Source organism: Grampus griseus (genome assembly GCF_964374135.1).
Source record: "Grampus griseus genome assembly, chromosome: 21".
Lineage (NCBI taxonomy): Eukaryota > Metazoa > Chordata > Mammalia > Artiodactyla > Delphinidae > Grampus > Grampus griseus.
The window spans coordinates 10,789,552-10,812,171 of record NC_139015.1 but is presented as its reverse complement, the minus strand read 5'-3'; the positions used below and the strand labels follow the sequence as shown (position 1 = coordinate 10,812,171).

The following is a 22,620-nucleotide window of genomic DNA, read 5'->3' as shown; positions in this document are numbered from 1 at the left end:
TGTTTGTCACTGTCAGGGAAACTCGAAGTGAGCTTGGATTCATTTCTTCCTCAGATGAGCTGCATACCAAGCATGGATTATTTGTAAAAATTGATGGATGGGGTGAACACATGAAATCCCAGCAGACCTACCCCAGGGACAGAGCGTAGCAGCTTCACTTAGAGCCTCGCTTGGGGCTTTAGGTCCTATTGTCTCCTTCATGGGGACAGACAGTGCTGAGAAGGTTTGCTGCCTTCAGACACGTTGGCATTTAATGGAATGTCCTGTCCTGGTATTGACACAATGACTCTGATAGTAACCAGACAACAGGAAACGCGTATGATGCCACCAGGAACCTCCTACCACGTTCCCTGAAACGGCTCCTAAATTCCGGGCATCTGTCCCCAGTAATTTTTCCTTTGAAACATGGAGTTACATAGGCTTAAGAATTGAGCCTGTCAAGTTAAAGTTATTTTCTATTTAAGACCACTCACCCAAACACACTGTAGCTGTTACCCGTGTATGCAAGCAGCTTCGTTTTGAACTTGTGTCTTGTAACTGATTGTTTTGATTAGCTGGGAAGGAACAAATATTAATGGAGCTTTTAGTCGTTTCAATTTTTTAAAACTGTTTAAACAGATATTTATCCAGACACTTGCTAGGCCTTTTTCATCTTCTTTCACATTGTCCTAATGACAACACCTGAGGATTAACACCGTATTAGGATGATAAGAAAATAAACTCCTGCAAAGCGAAGTGACGTCCCCAGCTTGGAGTTAGGGGGTCCTCTTTCTGCAACTTCCCCTGCAGACAACGGGGGTCACGTCAAAAGCACCACGACTGACACTCATCCACTCGTGGCTTTCATGCTCTGGTTTTAGTTGTAGGAACGCTGGATTTGATTGATTTCTATAGACAGATAGGGAGATGCCATAGATAACGTTGGTGAATTTTCCTTTACATTTTTGGATTTTGGATTAGGGCAGTATTTCCTCAACCTTAAAGAGACAAAATCTCATAATCCACTTTGTGGTACAATCTCTTTAGAGAACTTGAGATAGAATCAAGATTAAAGAATTAGTATTAGTTTTTAAATCAGGGAATATACTTTGTGGATGAAGACTCCAGTATCCCACGTAGAAACTATTCATCTGTGTCACCAGTGCATTTTCTTATTCAATATAATTTCCACACAAAAGTCTGAATTGATAGGGATTCAGGAAACACACCCTCTATGGAACATAAACAACAAGCTAAATTTTGAAATTGGAATTCCCAGGCTAGGTTTCCCACCTCCATCACCAAGGAGTCGGTGAGCTTGGTGAAATGACAGATTCCGGTGAAGGACGAGACAGAAGGGAGACCAGCTGGGTTCATGTTGAAAAGAACCCGGTTTTCACTGGATTGTTGTTGTATCAGGCAGATATAAATTCATTTAATTCCTCTGCTGCTGTAACTCAGCCTTCAGGACTTGGGCTAAACGTCCTGGGTTGCTTGGCAACGGGTACCAGTGGGAGGGTGCGGGAGCCGGGACTGAGCAAGTCCCAGGGCCGGCGAGGGAGATGCATCTGCCGGGCTACTTTCGGAGAAGCATTATCTCCCGGAAACACACCAGGCGCCCAGCCCAGGGCACAGCGCCACGGGATTTATCGGAGCCATTTTACGTTCAAAGGGTTAATTCCAGAAGAAAATGCTACTTCCCAGCAAATGACTGAAACAAATGCCGCTCCTCCTTTCATCACGTGAGAAATTTTAAGCAACCCTAAAAATCATTCGCGCCATTGACTAAAAGAGAGCCCCCGACACGTGCTGGTGCTTCACTAACGATGACGCCCTCGTGCAGAACCGCTGTGTCGTGTGTCTTGTAAAACATACGTAAGCAACTGAATGAGATAAAAACACCTGTGAAGAGAAGTTCTCCGACGTCCTGATGGAGGGACTGCGGCCCCGGGAGTCCTTCTGGAGTCCGTGGTGCTGGCTCTCAGCGCAGTCATAGCGAAGGGGTGGTCTCACGGGAGGCTTTTACTTAGTTTATTGATGCTCATGCCCAGTGACCCACTGGGTGGTGCAGGCGTCACCCCGAGGGGGGAACAGGAACCCCAGATAGCTCTGATCCTGGAACTGGCCCAGCGAGGCACGACACCGGGGAAACCCAAGTCTCAACCCAAGTCCTGCGGGCGTTTCTCAGCAAGCGTCCTTGTAGATCGATTCGCTGATCGGGTTCTGGCAAAGCTGGACAGCCGGCCCCTCCTCCCCGCTCCTGCCCCAGGTCCACATCCCCTGCACCCCTGTGTCCTCCCCCCATGGCCTCCCCACCCTGGTCTCTGCCACAGATCCCAGTTCAGCGGCCCCACCTCTGGGACACCCCTCGGGAGCTCCAGACAGAGGGGGGCCTCCGTTTACTGACTTGTTCACAGTCGCCCTGGTGCACCAGTGTGGCCCCCTCCCCAGACCACAGCCCTGTCTCCTCAAAGGGTCAGCAGGCACTGGACTCAGGGCCCACCCTCCCCGGTGTAACGTGATCCCATCTGCAGAGACTAGCGTCACAGGCGCAGGTGCCGGGGCTGGGCGTGGGGGCCACACATCACCCCACAGGAGTTGCTGTCAGTCTTTCTCACTAAGAAATACTTGCTGCCAGCGCCCTGCACAGCAGGCTCCGGGGCCTGAAGACCTAGCAGGCTCCCACCTCATGGAGCCCTGGAGGAAGGACCTGTGGGTCTAGATCTGTGTCCCTCGATCCAGCTCCTGCGTGGGAAAGAGCAGTGGCCAGGGGTGGCTACCCGCAGACAGCCAGCAGCGTCCCCTGCACCAGGAGAGATAGGCTACAGCATTCGGCGCTGAGCCGCGTGGTGCGTGGAGAGAACCCCGTCCAAGAAAGATGGGTGTTTTGCTTCAATTCCTCCCAGGAAGACCCCGGGGGCTGCCACCCAGCCCTCAGGAGGCCCGTGAGCACCGGCACCTTATGCAGCCAACGGTTGTGAGTTTTGCTTCCCTGTTTCTATCCGAAGATGTAGATCATGGAAAGTAGCCCAGAGAGAAATCCCTGCTACTGAGGCTTTACCTGTCCTGCTGTTGTCAAGGGTTACCTTCCTCAGAAGACCTGTGACTTATTTTTACTAGAGGTTCTCTAGCAGCTAAAAGATTCCTTTTGTGCTCTGCCCTTACCCAAGATGATGTTCAAGGTCAGAAGCACCGCCTCTGCATTTACCCAGGAACTTGTTATACTAAATTCATGATTTGTTGCCCTGAATAAAATTACCCCCAGCAACAGGCCTCGTTGAAGTGCTTCCACTGCACAAGAGGAAATAACTAACGGAAATCCATCTGTGACCCTCCTCAATCCGATGGTCCACGGCCATTTCCGCAAGAGGTGCACGCAGAGGGAACCCTACGAAACTCAATCGCGGCGGGTCACTCCCGGCAGAAGTCCCGCCTGGTGGCGGCTATCCGCCTCCTGCCGTTAGCCGGTATTTCCGCTGTGACCAGTCCGCTGCGGGGATGCTCACAGACGCTTCCCTCAATCCCAAGGCTGTCTTCCAGCCGCTCTGCACCAGTACAGCCTCATGGACCCCTAGGACCAGCAGCCACCCCACTGGGGTTGGAATTCATTCTAAGTGGTGGACGTTGTGACGTCACGGTTGATGAGTATTTTTAATACCACCTCTGTGGAAACACGGTATCTTGTCATGCCTTCCCTCCTTCGAACCTCCGTAGAACAGCTCAGATACGGCCAAATCAGTGGATTGGTGGCAAGCAGAAGCACATATGGGTATTTTATTCTATTTTCTCTTAAATATTTGATGCTTGGCTAAATCCGCAAGCAACAGAATGAAGAGTTTAACAGAATAAAAGTGACAGTGAGTCGTCATCCGGCGCCACGAGCTTTTAGTTCCGAGTTGTGCTTCTCACCTGTGGGTTCAGACTTTAAAGCTGGGGGGATGTGGGAAGACCCAGCTCGCGAGCCTCGGCTTTAAAATCCTTCTGAAGCCTTGTTTACACGCGCATCTACGGGAGACAACAGCGTAATCCTAATAGTGTTCCTATAGCGCATTTGAAGCCATGTTAAAATATAAATCTACTCTTGTGAGGCCAGTGAGTCTTTTCCTTTCCTTCTGTGCTTCTAGGGTGTCCCTGACCCACTCTCCTAGGTTCTGTCTAATTTTCACAGTTCAGCTGAGCACAGCATGTGTGGTTTTAGCTGAGTCAAGCTAATTTCCGCTGAGACCAGCTTGGATATTTCGATCACACGCTTCCCCGCGGCTCCTCCCCCCGTGTGAGCGTCAGTGTCAGTGTCATCGGAGTGACACTTCCAAGAAGCCGGTCTCCCCTCAGTGCCTTGCCTTGGGTCAGACCCCACTCCTGCTGCCCCGTGTGCTCCTCCAAATGACTAGCCCGTTCTTGCTAAGTCAAACTGCTTTGTAATCTCTGTGTGCTCCATCGGGAGCCCAAGTGCCCGGCTGCAGCTGGCCGCCGTCCCGTTCTGCTGCGTCCACACGCCGTTCTCCCTCCCCACCTCCTTCCATCTCCATCTGACTCTATTTCACCTTCCCTCGTGGCCCAACTCGACTGAACTCCCCCCGTTAAGCCTTCACCGTGGGGAATGATGCTCTTTTGTTGAAACTCCGGCTCAGAGAGGCGGCTTTAAAGCCCGAGCTCGGGGGCCACGTCAGTCATCTTTGGAGCGTCTGTCTGATCCAGAGTCGAATTTCTCACCGTTCACCTGCCTGTGGTGAAGACAGACAGCATCCTTCCCATCTGCTCGGAGGAGTTTACTTCCCTGACATTTATTTCCTCATGTTTAAACATACGGGTTATTACGGGTTCACAGACTCAGAGCTGACCAACAATGAGATGATGTGGCCCAGAAGAATTTGAAAGGTGGGGAACTAAAAACGATGCCTGATGGAATGAGAACCCAAACCAAGAGAACAGAGCTGGTTCTGGAAACAGTCATCGGCAGGGAAGAGTGAGTTCTCGCTACTTTTGCTCTCGTGGACAGAGCCAGTGGAGTCTGGCCACTCAGAAAAGCATTTTTCAGGGTGGGAGGCACGGAGGTTTTGTTTTTCTTGAGGGTTTGTTCGTCCCCCTCTGTCCAGGTGACTTAACTCTGTTCCTCCTTTGTACACAAGGGGTTAATGTGACCTTCGGAAATGGCCCACCTTCCTTTTCCCCCAACTGCCATATTTTACGATAATCACCGTGTCTTAACCCATCAGTTAAAATCTCCGTGGCCAAAAGAAAAAAAAAATTCTCCGTGGCCATTTGAATTGACCCAAGTTGGTGGCAGCGGGACCACCACCGTCGGACAGCTGGAAGAGGCCTGTGAGAAGTGGGTGGATGGTTCCAGCCCTAGTTCCAAGTGGGATCTGCTGGTTATTATTGCAAGTCTGGCTAACCAGGCAGTTGCCTACGCTGTGAAGCACTCAGATTTCAAGAAACGATTTTTGTTAACAGTATCTGAGCTGTCGCTCATAGGACCTTAAATGCTGTTAGTGAAATATCTTCCGTTTCATCCTTAACTACCTGTTCGTTTTCTTGCATTTCTCTTACAAAAGAGACTATTTGCTGTCTTTGCTTATTTCTCGTCTTCCTGGACGTCAGGTGACTTCCTGTGACCTGTTCCAGGCTACAGGCTGCCGTCCCTTTACTTCGGGGACTTGTGCCCCAGAGGACGCTGATGAATGTTGCAGGGTTGCGAGGAAATCGTCCCCGACGCAGGCAAAAAGGGTTGTGTATGGACGTCCCCGTTTTCTCAGAAAGTCCGTCTAAGATTCCCATAAGGTTCTCCTAAGGTTCCCCAAAAGGTTAAGGATGCAGCTTTAAACCCTCACTTTCCTGGGTGAGCCTGTAGGTGTGCAAAATTTATGGCCACTCTTTCTCCCGAGGTCATCCCGGTTATACTCATCTCTCCATTAGCGTGGTCTCCGGTTAAATTAGGCAGCCCCTTGATGTCAGAGCCATGCAGTGTTGTGTTTGGTAACCCAGGGGGCCTGCCTGGTGGAGGAGCTGTTCTTCCATCTTAGTCCTTCATGAAGACGCATCGTTAGCCGGGTACTAAGAAGAGTTGTGAGGTCGAGGAGCAAATCGAAGGTCAGAGTGCAGCATTAGCCAAATGTGATTCATGTCACAGAAACTTCAGGAAATATTAATTTATTAACACTCTCTAAATAATGCAGAAACAATTAAATCTATCAACCTTGTCAGGCCCCATAACACAAAGTGATAGCACCCAGAACCCAAGATGGCCAGCCTGACAGTGTCCCGATGACAGGACGGCCTCCAGTGACCCGGTGACTGCGGGGCTCTGAGTCTAAAAATATGTTCCATTTCAAAACCCTGAAGGCATGTCCTGAACGTCACTCAGCCACCAGGTAACGCAGACGGGAATCGTAAGGGCGCGTCGGATACGAAGTCCGTCAGTGATCATTCGCATCTGCGCAGAGCTCTCACCCTGGGCCTTTTCGGGGCAGAAATGAGCCCTGTCTTGGCTCGAGGAAGCTCTGTCCTGAGAGGTGGGGCCGGGATCACTTCCTGCCCAGGCGCTACACCACTGCGGTGCTGCAGCAGGTGATGAATCGGAAGTGGGGATCTGAGAATCGGGCCGTCCCGGGGGTGGGGTCCGAGCCTGCTCAACGGGGATCCGCTTCCGAAGCAGGAGGCGGGTGACGTGCCGTTCACTTTCCTCGCGGGTTGAGCCTTGAAAGCAGTAACAGTTTCCTCCGTGTTGTTCTGGCCAGTCATGGATTTCTGCCTCGCTTATCGTGCCTGTTACACAGAGGGTTCGGCCAGCCCTACGCTGGAGAAAACAGTCAGCTTTGCGGTGGTTTTTCCTTGTGCCTCACCCGAAGGTCCAAGCTGGATGTTAGTTTTTTTGGCATCTCTGCTCCAGTTTGCTTTGTAATAAGGTAATAATAGCGGCCAAGAGAATCCCCTGCGGAAACCTTTCTCTGGATGGAAGGTTTGGGCGGGATTTATTGTGTAGGATTTATTGTGAGAGCACCTCAGTTGCACATCTAAACTGGGTTGTGCTGTTTGACTTTTTTTTTTAATAAAAGCCCCAGTCTGTACTCTAAATGTTTTCCAGGTATTAATCCGTTTAATCCTCACGTGAACCTGGGCGGCAGTACGATTATTCTGTCTGGCGCCCAGAGAGGACCGTGATTTCCCGAGGACGCCCTGCAGCCGGGCATCTAATCTGCACACTGAGTAATAGCTGCACTAAGTCTCCCCCCTCCGCCTCCGAGCTTTTGATGATTCAAGGAACCCCGTGTGGCCGGTGAGGGTTTCCGAGTCTCCAGAGGTGCGGTTTGGCTTCTGTGGTGTGGCTCTTCAGAGACTGCACGTGACTTTGGTGAGGTTTTCCCTGTGTTTTCCTGAAAGAGGAGAGAGCGGGAGGTGGGAGACGGTCCAGGGCCAGTTCAGTCTTTGCTTGCTTTTGTTCAGCATCACGTCATCACCAGGCAGCACCCCTGGTGCTGGACGAGCCAGCACGCACACACGTTTTGCTTTAAAACAACTTAAACCAAGGGAGAGACTTAATTTAAGCAGACACCCAGGCAGACAGCTGATCCTTTGGCAGCCCAGCGGATGGTTTATAAATGATTTGCCAAATAGGAGAGCTGGTGCTAACAAAATAAAAGAACAACAAAAATGAAAGAGAGCCAGCGTGTTCCGAAAGTCTCTGGGTGTGGGTTTCACGTGCTTCCTACGTGGCCATCGTGTGAGGCCACGAGCCTGCGGAACCGAGAGACGGCCGACCTGCCGTGGCGCCCACCGGCCTGAGCTGGAAAGAGGAAGCACGCTTTTCTTTCCAGTGGCACAGCCTTTAACAGAAAAACCTTAGGAGGAAAAGTCAGAGTTAGTTGACAGTGTGTTGGATTTTATTGGCTAAGGCACTAACCTCTTGGAAAAAGAATTTTAAAAACCTCTGATTCCTCGGCCAGCCCAGAAATTAAACTCATCGTGGGCACCTCTGTGTGCTGCCTCCTCTGGGCCCCAGCTGCCGTCCTCCCCAGTGGACCTGGCCACGGTCACCTGGCCACGTCTCCACCGTCGTTGAGAATGACCAGCTGAGAGGAGATTCCCGGGACTGGCCCCTGACCTATGACCCTTAGGGCCTCGGCGCTTCCACCGGATCAAGTCCATCTTCCTCAGGAGGGCAGCACGTGACCACACTCACACGCACAGAGAAGAGAGCCGTCCCTGCCCTGGTGGGATGTCACCCTAGCATCTGCTTACACGACAGCATGGGGGAAACTGTGGTAGTTTTATCAGATCTTCTGTGCTTCAGAATACGTGGGTCTCAAAGATACTTTTTTTTTTTTTTTTTTTCGGTACGCGGGCCTCTCACTGTTGTGGCCTCTCCTGTTGCGGAGCACAGGCTCCGGACGTGCAGGCTCAGCGGCCATGGCTCACGGGCCCAGCCGCTCCGTGGCATGTGGGATCTTCCCGGACCGGGGCACGAACCCGTGTCCCCTGCATCGGCAGGCGGACTCTCAACCACTGCGCCACCAGGGAAGCCCCAATGGTGATTCTTTTAAGATGCTAACATGAGTTCCTTAGATCCTTATTGCCCAGAAATACTTGAAAAGAAGGAAAATTCTAGTCCTAGTGTCTTAGACCTACAGTGGAAGTTTCTGTCCCTGGAAATCCCAATGACCCCCGGTGTCCTTCATGGGGCGTTAATTCTTTATCATCAGTGATAGTCCAGAACTCCGATCCAGAAACGCAAAAGGGGTTCAAATTGATTCGGAAGCATCAGGGTCCTTCCTGCTCACTCCAGCCAGTGCAGCGAATAGAGACCCCAGGTATAAGCTGGGAGGGCATTTCTCTTCCAAATGGCTGTAGCATCTGATACAAAAACATTCATGTTGTTAGTGCATAAACACTTATGGGAGCTCCATGAAAAATTAAACCAGACCTAACTGGCCATAAATATATGAGGAACGGGGACAACGATAGATCATTTTATGGTTTCTGAGATGCTTTCATTTCCTCTCAAACTGAGTCATGAGACTGTATCGAAATCTTCCGGCAGCGGAACACTGATTTGTCCCCTTAACAATTCACCACACCTTCCACCCTGACTTCCCCACCCTTTTGTCTCGCTGACATCTGCCCTGCAGAAACTTTGTTTTGCCACCGTGGCTGCCATGTCGGTACGCAGGCGTTGTCTTCAATTTCGATGAGAATGAATAAATTGAGGGTGAAATTATCCATTAGCATCAGGCGTTTCCATGGTCTCTTTCACGGAGCCTCAGAGAACTGTGTGGATGCTGAGTTCGCCTTGACAAGTGGTTTCAGAAATGACTTGGAAAATTGGGCTGATTTTAATGCAGCTGCCCTGTTATTTTTCTGTAAGAAAAAAATGTATTTTTGTCTCATCTTTTTCTCTCCTCTTGCCAGATAATTATAAGCTTTTTCAGTATGATTTAGATCGGGTTGATTAGCCAGGCCCTGCTGTACACTGTAAACACGGCTAATGAGTTGCAGGTTTTCTCTAGTTTTTCCACCTTAGAAATCAGGCAGGACTCACCTGTCATTCACATGCAGAAGGTGTGTTTGAAAGCAGCCATGCGTCTGCCAAGTTCCCGGGAGACCAGTTTAGAATGGACCAGCCATGATGCCCTATGTGGGAAGGAGAAGCAGGAAAGCACAGATTTCAGGAACGTGATCAAGGAGCAAACATTCTCCCGGTGGAGACAGCCAGTGAGATGTGGGGGAAGCTGGGTGTCCCGAGCTCAGGGCGTGTGAGCATGGCTGGGGGCGGGCACCGCGCTGGGACTCCTGGAGACGAACGAGCTCAGCCGGGGCTGAGTGCGGTCTGGCACTGAGCCCCCCTTACAGGTGGAGGACAGGGCGAGCCTCTGAAGGGCTCAGGTGGGTCTCAGAAAACCAATAAGCAGGCAGTGCCTGTCTTCAGGGTCTCGTGTTCTTCCAGACTCCATCCCTGCCCGGGCCCTCGGTACCAGGCCGTGTGCTCCGGCCAGACCTCCCGGTGTGGCTCAGCCTTCACGCTGGAAGGGAAGGGACAGATGAGCAGCGTCCCGCAAGAGCCCTTTGGATTTCCGTGGAGAAGTCCAAGGTGAAGGTGTATTAGTGCCAAATATTCCGCTAAGGGTCCTGGGCTCCCCTGGCGTTTGTAAAAGGCAGTGGAGCCCAGGCAGGTGGAAGGAAGTGTGCTCGGGACCAGGTCGGGACTCTCAGCTCAGAGCTGGGTGGTGGCCGGTCCCTGTGATTTAGAAAGGACGGCAACACCATCAGGTGGATGGAGTCCATTGTGTTCCCAGCAGCTTTGAGAGTGGTCCTGCCTGGAGAGGGGAAGGTCCTGGGGGGGAGGTTGTCTGCTCTGCGTCCCCAGGCAAGCTCACGCATGCCATGTCCCCAGGAACAGGGACCCCTATGCCACTCTCCTTGCGGGCCCCGCACCTCCGATCGGTCCCCGTCAGCCATCGCTTCTGGCTCTTGCAGCTCTGAGCCAGCAAAGCACTTCCTGCCAAGTGGGGTGAAATTGCCAGGGATTTTCATAATAGAAAACACAAATTGCTGGAGACAGATTCACTGCCAGTGAACCAGGAGGTTGAGAACCACACACTTGTGTCACAAACACGACATTAGCATGCTAAAATGCATGAGTCCTGCCGCTGCTGATCTCCTGAAGCACCAACAGATGGGAAAGCTGGCGTCTCCACTCTCTGAATGTCTCCCGCTGACCCAGGAGACCAGCCATTTCGGAGATGGAAACGATATGGGGGTGCCATTTCTGGTTGGGTTTCAGGTCAAGGACCACATCATTTGTTCAACCAGACTCGATCTGGAATCCGAGGGCTTTAAAAACGCATTGCTGCCGTGAAACCTTGTACTTATTCGGTTTCCTGCGAGTAAACTTGTCGTGTGATGTATTTAAAAAACGGAAGAGCGATGCCTTGGACGTGACCTGTCGATGCATGATGGTAACCGGGTTCATCTGTCATTTTCTAACAAGTGTGATTCACTTTGATTGACATCCAAAGAGGAATAAGTGACTAATGGCAGGCCTGGGGATATAGATCAAAATTCAGTTTTACGGCGAAGGGGCACTGAAAGTGGGTGTTTGACCACAAATCAAATTTCCAAAGCTTCTTTGTTTTAGAAAGTAAGAATCAGCATAACGTTTTGGCTAGGAAATATTTTAATGTATAGACTTATATGATGAATTCTGTCCATAATTGAGTTTATTCAAGTCTGTGTAACAGCTGAACATGATACATCTAACTCCGGAGTGACAGGAGTTAAAAATGTATTTTTAAATTAGGTGCCCTATGGAGTCACACGGATGGCACTCGTCCACGCGAAGACCTGTTCCTGCCCTTCCTTTCTGGGCCCTGCGGTCACTGTTTCATGTAATTTTCCTGCCAGACTGTGGGCCCCTGGAGGGTGTGGGTCCCGTCTCAGAGTCACAGTGCCAGCACTTGGTGTCAGCAGGCAGGTGTGGGGTGGAAGTGAGGGTGGGGGGGATTTCAGGGGCTGAGTGTGGGCAGGTGTGGGACAGCGTCGTTCACACAGCCAGGGGGTGGGGGACAGCTGCCCCTGGACCACTCCCCTCAGATAATCCCTCCCAGGTCCCCTTCCAGGAAGCGCTAGGTCCAGTGAAACAGCAAATGTGAAAATGCTACCTTTTAAATGACGGCTTGGACTTCCCTGGTGGTCCAGTGGTTAAGACAACGCACTTCCAATGCAGGGAGCCCGGGTTCCATCCCTGGTCGGGGAAGTTCCTCATGCTGTGCGGCACGGCCAGAAACAAATAAATGATATCTTTTTTCTTTTTATTTTAATTGAACTATAGTTGATTTACAATGTTGTTTTAGTTTCAGGTGTACAGCAAAGTGATGCAGTTATATATATCTCTATCTATCTCTGTCTATCTATATATCTATATATATTCTTTTTCAGATACTTTTCCATTATGGTTTATTACAGGAGGTTGAATATAGTTCCCTGTGCTGTATAGCAGGTCCTTGCTGTTAAATGATATGTTTTGAAAGGAATTTTAATCACTGTAGGACGAACCCATGATGAAGCAGGTTCAACCACAGAATGCCTTTCGGGGTCCCGTCATGGCCGCAGCGGGGCTGGTGGACGGCCCAGGCCCTCCTTCCCTGCTGTGATCCGTGGGGTGAAACCCCCTGCGTGGTGGTGTCCACAGCAGGCCCTGCCCCTCTGGGCACAGACAGTCCCTGGACGCAGAGGCCGTGTTCAAGAGGGCTGTTGGGGTCCCTTTGCACTTGACTGGGAATGAGTTTAGCACATTTATTTTCTGAGCCCAGATTTTGATGCAGGAAAAGGAGTGTCTTAAAGAGTAACTAGGAAAGGAGAGCACGCACATGAACACCCAGGAAAGACAGTGAAAGTAAAAATGGCGAGGACACATTTTATCCCCGTCACGTTCCCAAAGACGGATCCTGATCCCACGCCCACCTAAGCCTGGAGGGACCGCAGGGCTCTGCAAGTAGAGGAGCGGCTAATGCCCACACGCGGAATAGGAAAGAAGGTGGACTTGGGAACCGGACCATCTAATTTCAGCAAAGGAGAAAACAGATGTTGGTTTTACTGGAGACGCTGAACACCAGGTGTTTTTATAATCCCCTTTGTATTTATAAAGCGCACACAGGCCTGTTGAAGAAAATCTGGAAAGCACAAAAAGTTTAAAGAGAAGAATAAAGCGTGGCCATAATCCCTCCAACTGCAGACAGTCGCTCTTGACATCTAGGTAAACGGCCCCCGTCTTTTTTCCAGAGCAGACGAGGATCGTGAAGCAGTCAGAGTTTGCATCTCGGCCGTCTCACTCAGCGTTACATCGGGAATTTCTAAAATGGCTAAAAGCGCTCTAACATTCCATGCTGTGATTGTTCCGTAATTTATTTAACCATTCTGCTTTAATTGGATATTGGAAAATCAAGGCTTGCCAATTTTGTTAGAGGGGGAAAAAATGGAGTGTCACTACTTACCCTCGAGTCACTTGCACAAAATCCAGGAAAAGACACAAAATCACTGGAGCTCTCATTACTCCTGGGTCATCAAAGCCCCTCCCGCTCGGATGGACGCCTCTGGAAGGAGCCAGGAGATGCCGGACATTCATCAAGTGTAGAAAATTAAGATGATACGTCAAATGAATTTAGAGTACGACAGAAACTAACACAGTATTGTGAAGCAGCTATACTCCAATAAAGATCTATTAAAACGAAGAATTTAGAGTGTTTAAAAGTTAACATTGTGGCTTTTTATAATGTTAAAATGCTGGAAAACTCCTCTCCAGAAAGTAGGTGGTATCACAAAGGAAATGGGAGAGAGTTTTCCAGGCAGAGAATCCCACTCCCTGTCCTGGTATGAAGTCAGCATCTCCGGAAGGTGCCTGCGGGGAGTAGGGCCGCGCTGGGCCTCCCAGCGGCCAAGGACAGCAGCCACCTGGACCCTGTGGGCGCAGGGCGGTCAGGCCTCCTGTTCCTAGCTGGAGGAGGGAGGGTGGGTTAGGGGCCTTGAATACGTCGCTTTTGTTCGTTCTGTGAAGTTGGCTGTTCTCAACCCGGCTGCACAATAAAGTCGCCTCTGGAGTGAGGTGAACTGACCCCGGGCCACCCAGAACCTCCGGACCCAGAACCTCCAGGATCGAGGCCAGAGCATCTGCGTTCTTCTCAAAGCCCCCAGGGCATCGAGGCAGGATTTAGCAAATAAAGATCCAGGATGACCTGGTAAGTTTGAATTTCAGATACACAACAGATACCGCTTGGGATATACTTCAATATTATTCTTTGTTTATCTGAAATTCAAATGCCTGGGTGTCCTCTGGCCGCCCTACCCAGGGACTTCTGATGAACCAGCAGAAAGCCACCCGTCAGAGATAAAGAAGGTGTCTGGTGTCAGAGATAAAGAAGGTGTCTGGTGTCAGCATCATTCACTCCCTTCTCTGAGGTGGTTACCTAACCCAGGGTCTGGAAGCAGAAGCTCAGGCTGCAGAGGACAGCTTTTTCTAAGCTTTGTAAAATGCCCTTTACTCTGTCCTTAAAACTGTATTTCCACTTTAAACGTGGTGGACATATCTCCCAGCAAACTTAGGTGTAAAACCTTATTAAATACAGATGGTAGCGCAGAGGATTTGACACTACATTCATGTGGAATTTAGATTTAAAACATACTATATAAAATGTAATTAACGTCACTTTTGAAGTGACGAATGTTCAAGTTTAACAGCACAGATACGTTTCATCCTGAAGCTTCCTTCCTTACATAAGAAAATCTGCTTTTTACTTCAGCACGTTTTCCTCCCGTGTCCAAGTCCGGAGGAATTCAGAGTGAAGTGTGCGCTGCCCTTAGTCGCACGTGAATTCCTGTGGAAGACGATTTTGTGATTTGTTTGAAGGCGTGGTGAGGCCCTCAAAGTTTGCAAACAGGGGACGCCACTGCCCTGCCTGGGTCCGGGGGGTGTGAACCCTGACACCCGCCATCGGGGCTTCCGCTGTTCCCTCTTGCGACCCCAAGTTTTCCTCTCACCTGAGTGACACTTGACTAGGAGTGAAAATTCTGCAGACTTTCGGGCAGCTTCTCCGGAGACTTGATCTTTGGTCCAAAATAAAATTATGAGCATTTTTCTGTGTTTCAAAGGAAAGCCATTAGCAACGGTCCTGGCGGGGGCTGGAGGCAGGCTGCAGGCACAGCTGTGAGGAGGGACGGTCGCACTAATCAGTGTCTTTATCCTCGAGGAGCAGAGATGGACCCTTAATTTGAGCAGCTTCAAGTCCTGTCGTTAGGGAAACGGCTGAAATGGGGACTTGAGTGCTTTCTGCAGAGTAAACTTTAAAAGACGGAGAAGAATCTAGAAATTGGGCAAACTGTCAGATCGCCGAACTTTGTGGGTGGCTTCTTCAAGAGCTGAATTTGCAGAGTGTCTCCTGGGTGCGTCCAGAAGTAGCTGCCGGGTGTCACACCTGGAGATTCGGTCACTCCACCCGTGGTCGTCACCCTGACTCCGTGGCTCCGTGTCCTGTGCCCTTTCTATCCACCGGGAGGAGTTTCCAACCAGTCACACAGTCAGGAGACATTTTCACAAGCAAAATTTTTAACTGAGGAGAGGTCGGAGGTGGAGACTGGGAAATAACGCACCACCTGAGAGCTGTGAGTCCAGGGTTATTCGGGGACTTACCGGGGACGATGAGCCGGAGACAGCCTCCCGGTGGCTCTGAGGACCTGCTCCCCAGAGCTGGGGGAGGTGAGCACATGTGTGATTCAGGCGAAGGGTGCGTGCGACCAGGCACACAGCTGGCTGGAAGGTTCTGCTGGTCACAGGAGCACATGCCTTAGTTAATGGTCTTAGCACTTTTCTGAGTATGGGGAGGTGTGAGAAATTGGCTTCGTAATATCTCCCGAAAATACCTAACTATGTGAAGGCCTGTTCACGAGTTTTCCTGGAGCACAGAGCACCTCCTTCCTGGTCTCCGCCCTGGACTCCTCTCACGGTGGGTTGAAGGTCAGCAGCTGCGGTGGCTCGTGGCTCAGTCCTTGTGGAGCCCAGTGCGAGTGACCTTCTTTAGCTGGCAGAGGATCTGGGTGGGATCGGAGGTGTGAGTGAACTTGAAGTGAGCGGGTAGACCAGATGGATCTGGTGAAGTGAGGCTGGAAAAAGGCCGAGTGTGTGGAGCCCACGTGGGTTGAGCCAGACCGGTCCCCTGGGCCTGGGGGAAAAGGAACAGGAAAGAAATGACTGTCAGAGGGACCAATCCCAAGGGAAGACCCAGAGATGCAGCTGGACTCAGGGTGGGCATGGTGGAGGGTCCTTGGTAACATCAGTCAGACTTTGGAAGCTATAGATTCAGCAGCAAAAGCTTCACATGCGGGGCTTCCCTGGTGGTGCAGTGGTTGGGAGTCTGCCTGCCAATGCGGGGGACACGGGTTCGAGCCCTGGTCTGGGAGGGTCCCACATGCCGCGGAGCAACTAAGCCCGTGAGCCACAACTGCTGAGCCTGCGCGTCTGGAGCCTGTGCTCCGCAACAAGAGAGGCCGCAACAGCGAGAGGCCCGCGCACCGCGATGAAGAGTGGCCCCCACTCGCCGCAACTGAAGAAAGCCCTTGCACAGAAACGAAGACCCAACACAGCAAAAATAAATAAATTAATTAATTAATTTTTAAAAAAAACCTGCTATGGACTAAAGCAGCAAAGAAATATGGAAAAAATTGTATAGGTTTGGCGGTAGTCCATGTGGTTTAAAAAAAAAAAAGCTTCACATGCTACTACCCTCAGCTCAAAAGGTATCATCCCAGCAACAAAAAGAAGTGAGAGTCACTCACCCCCGTGGTCTCCCTGGGCGGCCGTGTGTCCCGGCCACTCTGGGTTCTGCAGAGAAGCTCTGAAGGCTGCAAGAGAAGAAAAGGAGGACAGACACCCCACCACATCCCCTTCTTAACTCAGTGCTCCCAGACTGCACCCATAGCATCCTTTCTTATATTTGGAGTTCTGTGTAGGCGTCATTTGAAAAAAAAAAAAAAACAAGGATGTGCTACTGAAAATCTCCATCAGAAATCACAATTCTGCTGGGGACTGTGGGTGAATCACTTCTCTGCTCCAGGCCTGTGGCCACTGTGTCCACAAGGACAGTGGTCTCTGCCCCCTCACTGCCCACAGGGACACAGTGGGGAAAAACTGATTAAGCGCATAAGTAAAAACACCGTTTGGAGCAAGACATGCTGCCGAGTCCCGGGCACAGTGGACAAAGCGTATCATTTCATTTTCTTGGTGTTTATGAGGTAGTCACGGTATTGTACTCCTTTACACCAAGAAATCCGGTATTTTCTTATGAGCAATTTCCCTTTTCATGTATAAACATTGTTTTTCCTTCTAACGCTTTCTTAATATTGCTTCCAAGTGGGCATGATTCAGAGACAGCTTTCCCCTCAAAAGGCATAATTTGTACTTGTGCTTAAGAGCGTTTAGAAGCCCAAAGACTGGAAGTGTGTGTTCTCCCTGCTCTTTTCTGAGCCTGGCAGCAGGGCGTTCGTGGGTCAGGTCTTTAAGAAATGAAGGGTCATGTTGCTGACGCGTCCAAACAGATGCCCCCAGACAGCGGGGTGAAAGAGCCGGAGCTTCCATCAGGACAGGCTCAGCCTCCGGGAATCCGCCCCTAACGTGAGGTCAGGGAAGGCACGGAACGTCCCGGGTCTCGACTTCTGCATCCATCAGGGCAGAGGGCCCTTCGTGCCATGACTGCACAGCGGTCGGTCGGGTCAATGAAGTGAGGTAATGGAGGCCTGAGGATTTGCAAACGTGCACACAAATTATCATACATGTCACTTTTCATCTCTGCTTCACCAAAATCTGGCCAAATGACCAAAAGCCAGCTGGGAAGCAGACCCAGCTGCTGACCACCCAGGTGGTCCCGATGCCAGCCCTCATTTCCTTAGACTGGAAAAGGGGCCGAGTCCTGGCTCATATCCAGTGGGAGGACGAGAGGAAGGCGGGGGCGGGGCAGGGGCTGTGTTAGGTGCTCGGCCCCGTCGCTTCCTGAAGGACCCTCTCCGTGAAGCAGGAGACGCTCCCATGGCCACGCGCACAGCGCAGTGAAGCCAGATCTCGTTCTGACACGGTGCTGCCAGCACACTTGGCTCTGACCCTCACTGGGGGGTTCTTTACTCGGGACCCGACTTTAGTCTGCATTGAGGTGAGGCCTTTGCTTCTCGGGACCTCAGATCCCGGCCTCCTTGTCTCCGCGCCCGCTATGGGCTCTTGTACCCACGGCTCTCGTTTCTGTCCCAGCAGGGCCCCCCGCATCCAGTGTCTCTCTTCCCCAGGTGACACGCCCGCCTCTCTGGTCCTCATTGCACAGGGTGGATGCCACAACCACCTGGAACGTGCATGTGAGGTCTGACCGTGAGGACACCCCGAGCTGACCCCGTCCCCCTTGAGGGGGCGTGAGCAGTGCGTCCGTGAGAAGAGGCGGCAGACACCGGTCGTCCTCTGAGATGATGGCCACGCCCTGGATCGTAGGATTCTCTCGGATAACTTCCTCAGCTCCCGGGTGCAGGGGACGAGGGTGGCGACTGTCTGACGTGTGCAGGCAGTTTCAGAGACGGGCCCGCATGGTGCTTCCGTGGTGGTAGCTCAGCTCCACCAGCCGCGTTTGATCCCCCCTTACCTGGATTTCATCTGGGAGAAGTTCGGTGCACACGTGGAATTAGGCGTTGACCCTTTGAAGAAGCACCGTGGCCCAGAACCACAAAAAGACCTGCTTACAATTCACCCAGAGGTGTTATCGAATCGCTAGGTCATGTGTTAGCGACTTGGTAAGTAAGACGATTAATCCATAAGGTGAACTCATCTGGAAGGTATTGTCAGCACCCAGTGTGCAGGGAGGAGGGTCCAGAGCCCTAAGAGTGAAGGGCCGAACCTCTAGTGAAGACCAGAACTCACTAGATGCACTCACACGTGTCTGTGGATGATTTCCAAACGTTTTCAGTCCGTGGCACGCTTCTATTTTTGCAAAGAAAACATGCTGAAATGTGAACATGGTGTCCAGTGCAGGCACTCCTCATTTTACAGCGTGATTAATCTCACATGTGTGATCTGCACGGTGGCTGCCCCACCCCTCCCCAGGCTGTGGTGTGCTCATGTGGCCGGGGAGGTGTCGCAGTCCCCGGGGGTCTCACGCGCAGCCCCGAGCTGCCGGCTCATTGCTCCAGCCGGGCTGCTCCCTGGTCCCGCCACTTGTCTGTGCAGCACTGGCAGGAGAGATGCTTCCTCTCCTTGGTGCAGGCTGGGTCAGAGACTGGAATCGGGAAGAACCCGTGCTGGCACATCTCTGTAAGCCTGGCAGGGGCAGCTTTGGGGACCGAGAGGTATCAGAGGAGGAGACGTGCCCTGCGCCCTACGTGCTTCCTTCGCCAGTCACCTCGGACGTTCTCGTCCCGCTGCGGACACAGGACGTTGGGTGACCGGCCCGCAGACCCCGTCTGTGCATGTGAACAGGACGGTGCCCGGATCAGTGCTCTGGGCTGTGAGTAGGTATCGGGCAGATAACACAAAACCAGCTGCAAAGAAAAAGCTGGTTGGATAAGGCAGGATCGCGGCCACTAATGACACCAACACACGCTTTGAACGAGGCTCAGGGGGCTAAGAGGTAAAACCAGAAACAGAAACGTCTAATACATTTGCCCTTAACCCACATTCCACGTGTTTGACTGAAAGGTTTTCCCTAAGTGTAGCCGCTCTGAGGCCTCACTTTATCTGATCTGAGGAAGGACAAGCGGAGGGGGAATAGGCAGCTGGTGGCGTCCACCCTCACGATCCAGGGCTGGCCTCCGCACCGCCTCAGGCGGCGTCCTTGGAGTCTCGTTCTCGGGATAATGAGACTCGCCCTTTTGTGAAGCTGCCGGTTGATTGCGCTGCGCTGGGTTCTGTCTGTTCATCTGCATCCGCTGGGCGTCTTTGTCAGTTCAGCGCGTGCTCGCGGTTCCACTGTGTGATGTCAGCTGCTCGTTCAGATTCATACTGGTAAAGCTCGTCCCTTTGTTTCTGTGTGTGTGTGTTCAAAGAGAACAAATGGGATCGAAATCGAAGGTTCACCGTTTCGGTTTATTCTCCTAATTCTCTTCTACCCCACCTAACGTAGACGGGCTTCAAGTTAATAATGCTGACCACGTGAACATAGTCTCCGTGGCAACCGTATTTAATTAGCACTGTGCATCCTATTGCATTATGCTTCTAAACAAATGAAACACGGCATCTTGAGTTTCATATTACCCTGTGGTCACCTGACCAGCCAGCTTTGTCATCGATGGCTTATTAGCAGTAAAACAAGACTTCAAACGTGCAAGAAGTACTCTTAGCCATGAAAAACGGGGCGCAGCTGAATTATGTGAATGCATTCGAATAAGGTCTCTCTAAAATACTTACCCCAATTCAGACAGACATTTATTAGACATATATACATGTATATTCATGTATATTGTATATATCTTAAAAGCAGTGCCTGGGAGACCCCGTAAGATGAAATTCCACCACAATTTACCTGAGACATGGTAAATTCCACAGCTCCACAGCATCTTTCATGGCCAAACCCCCTACCTTTCTTTCTTTCTTTTTTTTTTTTTTACCATCTTTATTGGAGTAGAATTGCTTTACAATGGTGTGTTAGTTTCTGCTGTATAACAAAGTGAATCAGCTATACGTATACATATGTCCCCATATTCCCTCCCTCTTGCATCTCCCTCCCTCCCACCCTCCCTATCCCACCCCTCTAGGTGGTCACAAAGCACTGAGCTGATCTCCCTGTGCTATGCAGCTGCTTCCCACTAGCTATCTATTTTACATTTGGTAGTGTATATATGTCCATGCCGCTCTCTCACTTGTCCCAGCTTCCCCTTCCCCGTCCCCGTGTCCTCAAGTCCATTCTCTACGTCTGCATCTTTATTCCTGTCCTGCCCCTAGGTTCTTCAGAACCATTTTTATTTTATTTTTTTAGATTCCATATATATGTGCTAGCATACGGTATTTGTTTTTCTCTTTCTGACTTACTTCACTCTGTGTGACAGACTCTAGGTCCATCCACCTCACTACAAATAACCCTACCTTTCTCTCTTTAACGTCCTGTAAACTTGCTGAAAGAGGAAGGTGCCTATTTGCTGACTTGAAGATGCTGAAAATGTCAGTGGGCTGATCACAATGTCCTAAAACGAAGCCCCCCGCGACTATAACATGGTAACTGCATTTAGGATTGCTAGAATGGATGTCCGACTAGAATATTTGCCCAAAGCTTATTCGCGGATGTTGGAAGCCTGCGTGAACACACGTCTGACTATGTAATTATATTTAGAATGATATTTACGGACCACACACCCAAATGATGGCACATATATGAAGCTTATCTGAAACTCCCTGTCTCTGTATGGAGACCTGCTGTCTGCCCCCCGCGCATCGCGGGGCAGACAGTCCCTGGGCATCAGCAGATCTAAGCTGCCGGGTAGCACTCATGGGGCCCAGAGCGGCCGGCAGACCAAGGCGCCTGGTTCGCCGAGCGGAGCCCAGGACGGAAGGCCGCTGCTGTGTCTGTGTCCAGCTCCCCAGGGCCGGCTGGACACAGAGCCCAGGCCTTTTGTCCCTTTGGCTTTGTTGCCTCATCTGGGTAGGGAGGGCCAGAGCGAGATGACCCCCGAGACCTTATACAGCCGCATGACGTGTCCCTCTAAGAATGCCGTGTCTGCTTCTGCACTAATCACAGACCCAGCAATCGAAAATCAATGCTGGTGACCTGTTGTCACAACAGAAGGAAATGAGATGTGGACAAAATTGACCTAAGGTTAACGAGTATTAAGATGACAACAGTAACTGCAGGCTTCCAATTTTGCCAGATGAGGCCTCAGGTAGTACAAGACTTTCCAGACGTCAGAGGAGTCGTGCTCAGGACCGTGTAGGGCTCACAGGGGACTCACCAGCCGGGAAACAATCGTGTGGCCGAGTTTACAGAATCCAGTTCACATGCAGACAAAGTCTACAAAGTCTGCAGGAGACCAAGGAGCAGCCGTGAATCCCTTGCACGGCGACCTAAGGCGGCGCCTCCGTGGGGCAAACGTGCACCTGCGACTGCAGGACTGTTGTCAGAAAAGGTGGTGGTTCCTGGGCTTCGGCCCCAAACGCCAGCCCCGAGCCGTGGCGTAAGCCGGAAAGCGTGGCTCGTGCCTGAGCGTCGCGGGGGCGTGTAGGGGATGCGTTGTGCTTATGCGGGCCACACCAGCAACATACTGAAAAGTGACTTTGTTTCTCTCTTTGCAGAGGAAGAGGGCGGGGACCTGGTCCAGCCGGGCATCAGCTTTCCGGGGCCGGCCAAGGAGGATCTAGGTAGAGTACACACCAGTGCGGCACAGAGCAGACGGGCGTTCCGGGCGGGGGCGATGTGCACGTCCGTCACCGGTGACCCTCCCCGCAAAATGTTTTAAGTATACATTCGACTTTAGGGGGTCCTAATGAGAACTAAGTAAGATGCGGTGAAATTTTTTTTAAATAGCGGTTTGTAAACATTATGGAAGATCTAGATGAGAACACAGTTGGCTCCAGATCATCCCAGATTAATCATTAAGGCGGTTATTTACATAATTAATATTATTAATCAGCAAAACTGCATTAACATAATTGAGACCTGTCCGCACACGGAGGATGACGCATCTCTCCTTCCCTCCTTCGTCACGAAACCCTAAGTCAATCTAAGGGAGGGAAAAGCTTTTGTATTTGCATTTTTCTCAGGTAACTCTTGTTACTTGACATAAAACAGCTGGTTTCTCCAGGCAGGCCCAGCTCCACGTGGCTTGGGTGCCGAGTGCAACTATACGCTTGCTTCCAAGGGAGCTCTGAGTTACTATCACATTCTCTTTTCCCCGGCGCTCGTAGAAATCACGTGGAAATTTTATCTGTCTGCTGCCACAGACACAGTGAAGCTGGAGCTGGAGTTGGCCATCACCGTTTGACAGGAGTCGGGCTTACATGAAACGGGGCAGATGCTCCTTTAGAAATGGGGAGTGCTGGATGAATTCAGCGTCAGAAGGCTGAATGAGATCCACATGGAATGTAACTGAGAAAAGACACCCTCTCCGTGGCTCTGGGTTCCTGGCCCTGCACCTAACACGGTT

At 51.1% G+C, this 22,620-nt stretch overlaps 1 protein-coding gene across 1 annotated transcript in view; it reads left to right on the top strand.

Moving 5' to 3' along the window:
* Positions 1-22,620, top strand: part of DLGAP2 (DLG associated protein 2) — a gene marked incomplete at its 3' end in the record, with an annotated part of 702,831 nt that overhangs the window by 534,237 nt on the left and 145,974 nt on the right. Inside the window, exon 5 of the mRNA XM_082680415.1 lies at positions 21,770-21,835. Coding sequence (XP_082536541.1) covers positions 21,770-21,835 — 66 coding nt within the window. The remainder of the gene's footprint in view (positions 1-21,769; positions 21,836-22,620) is intronic.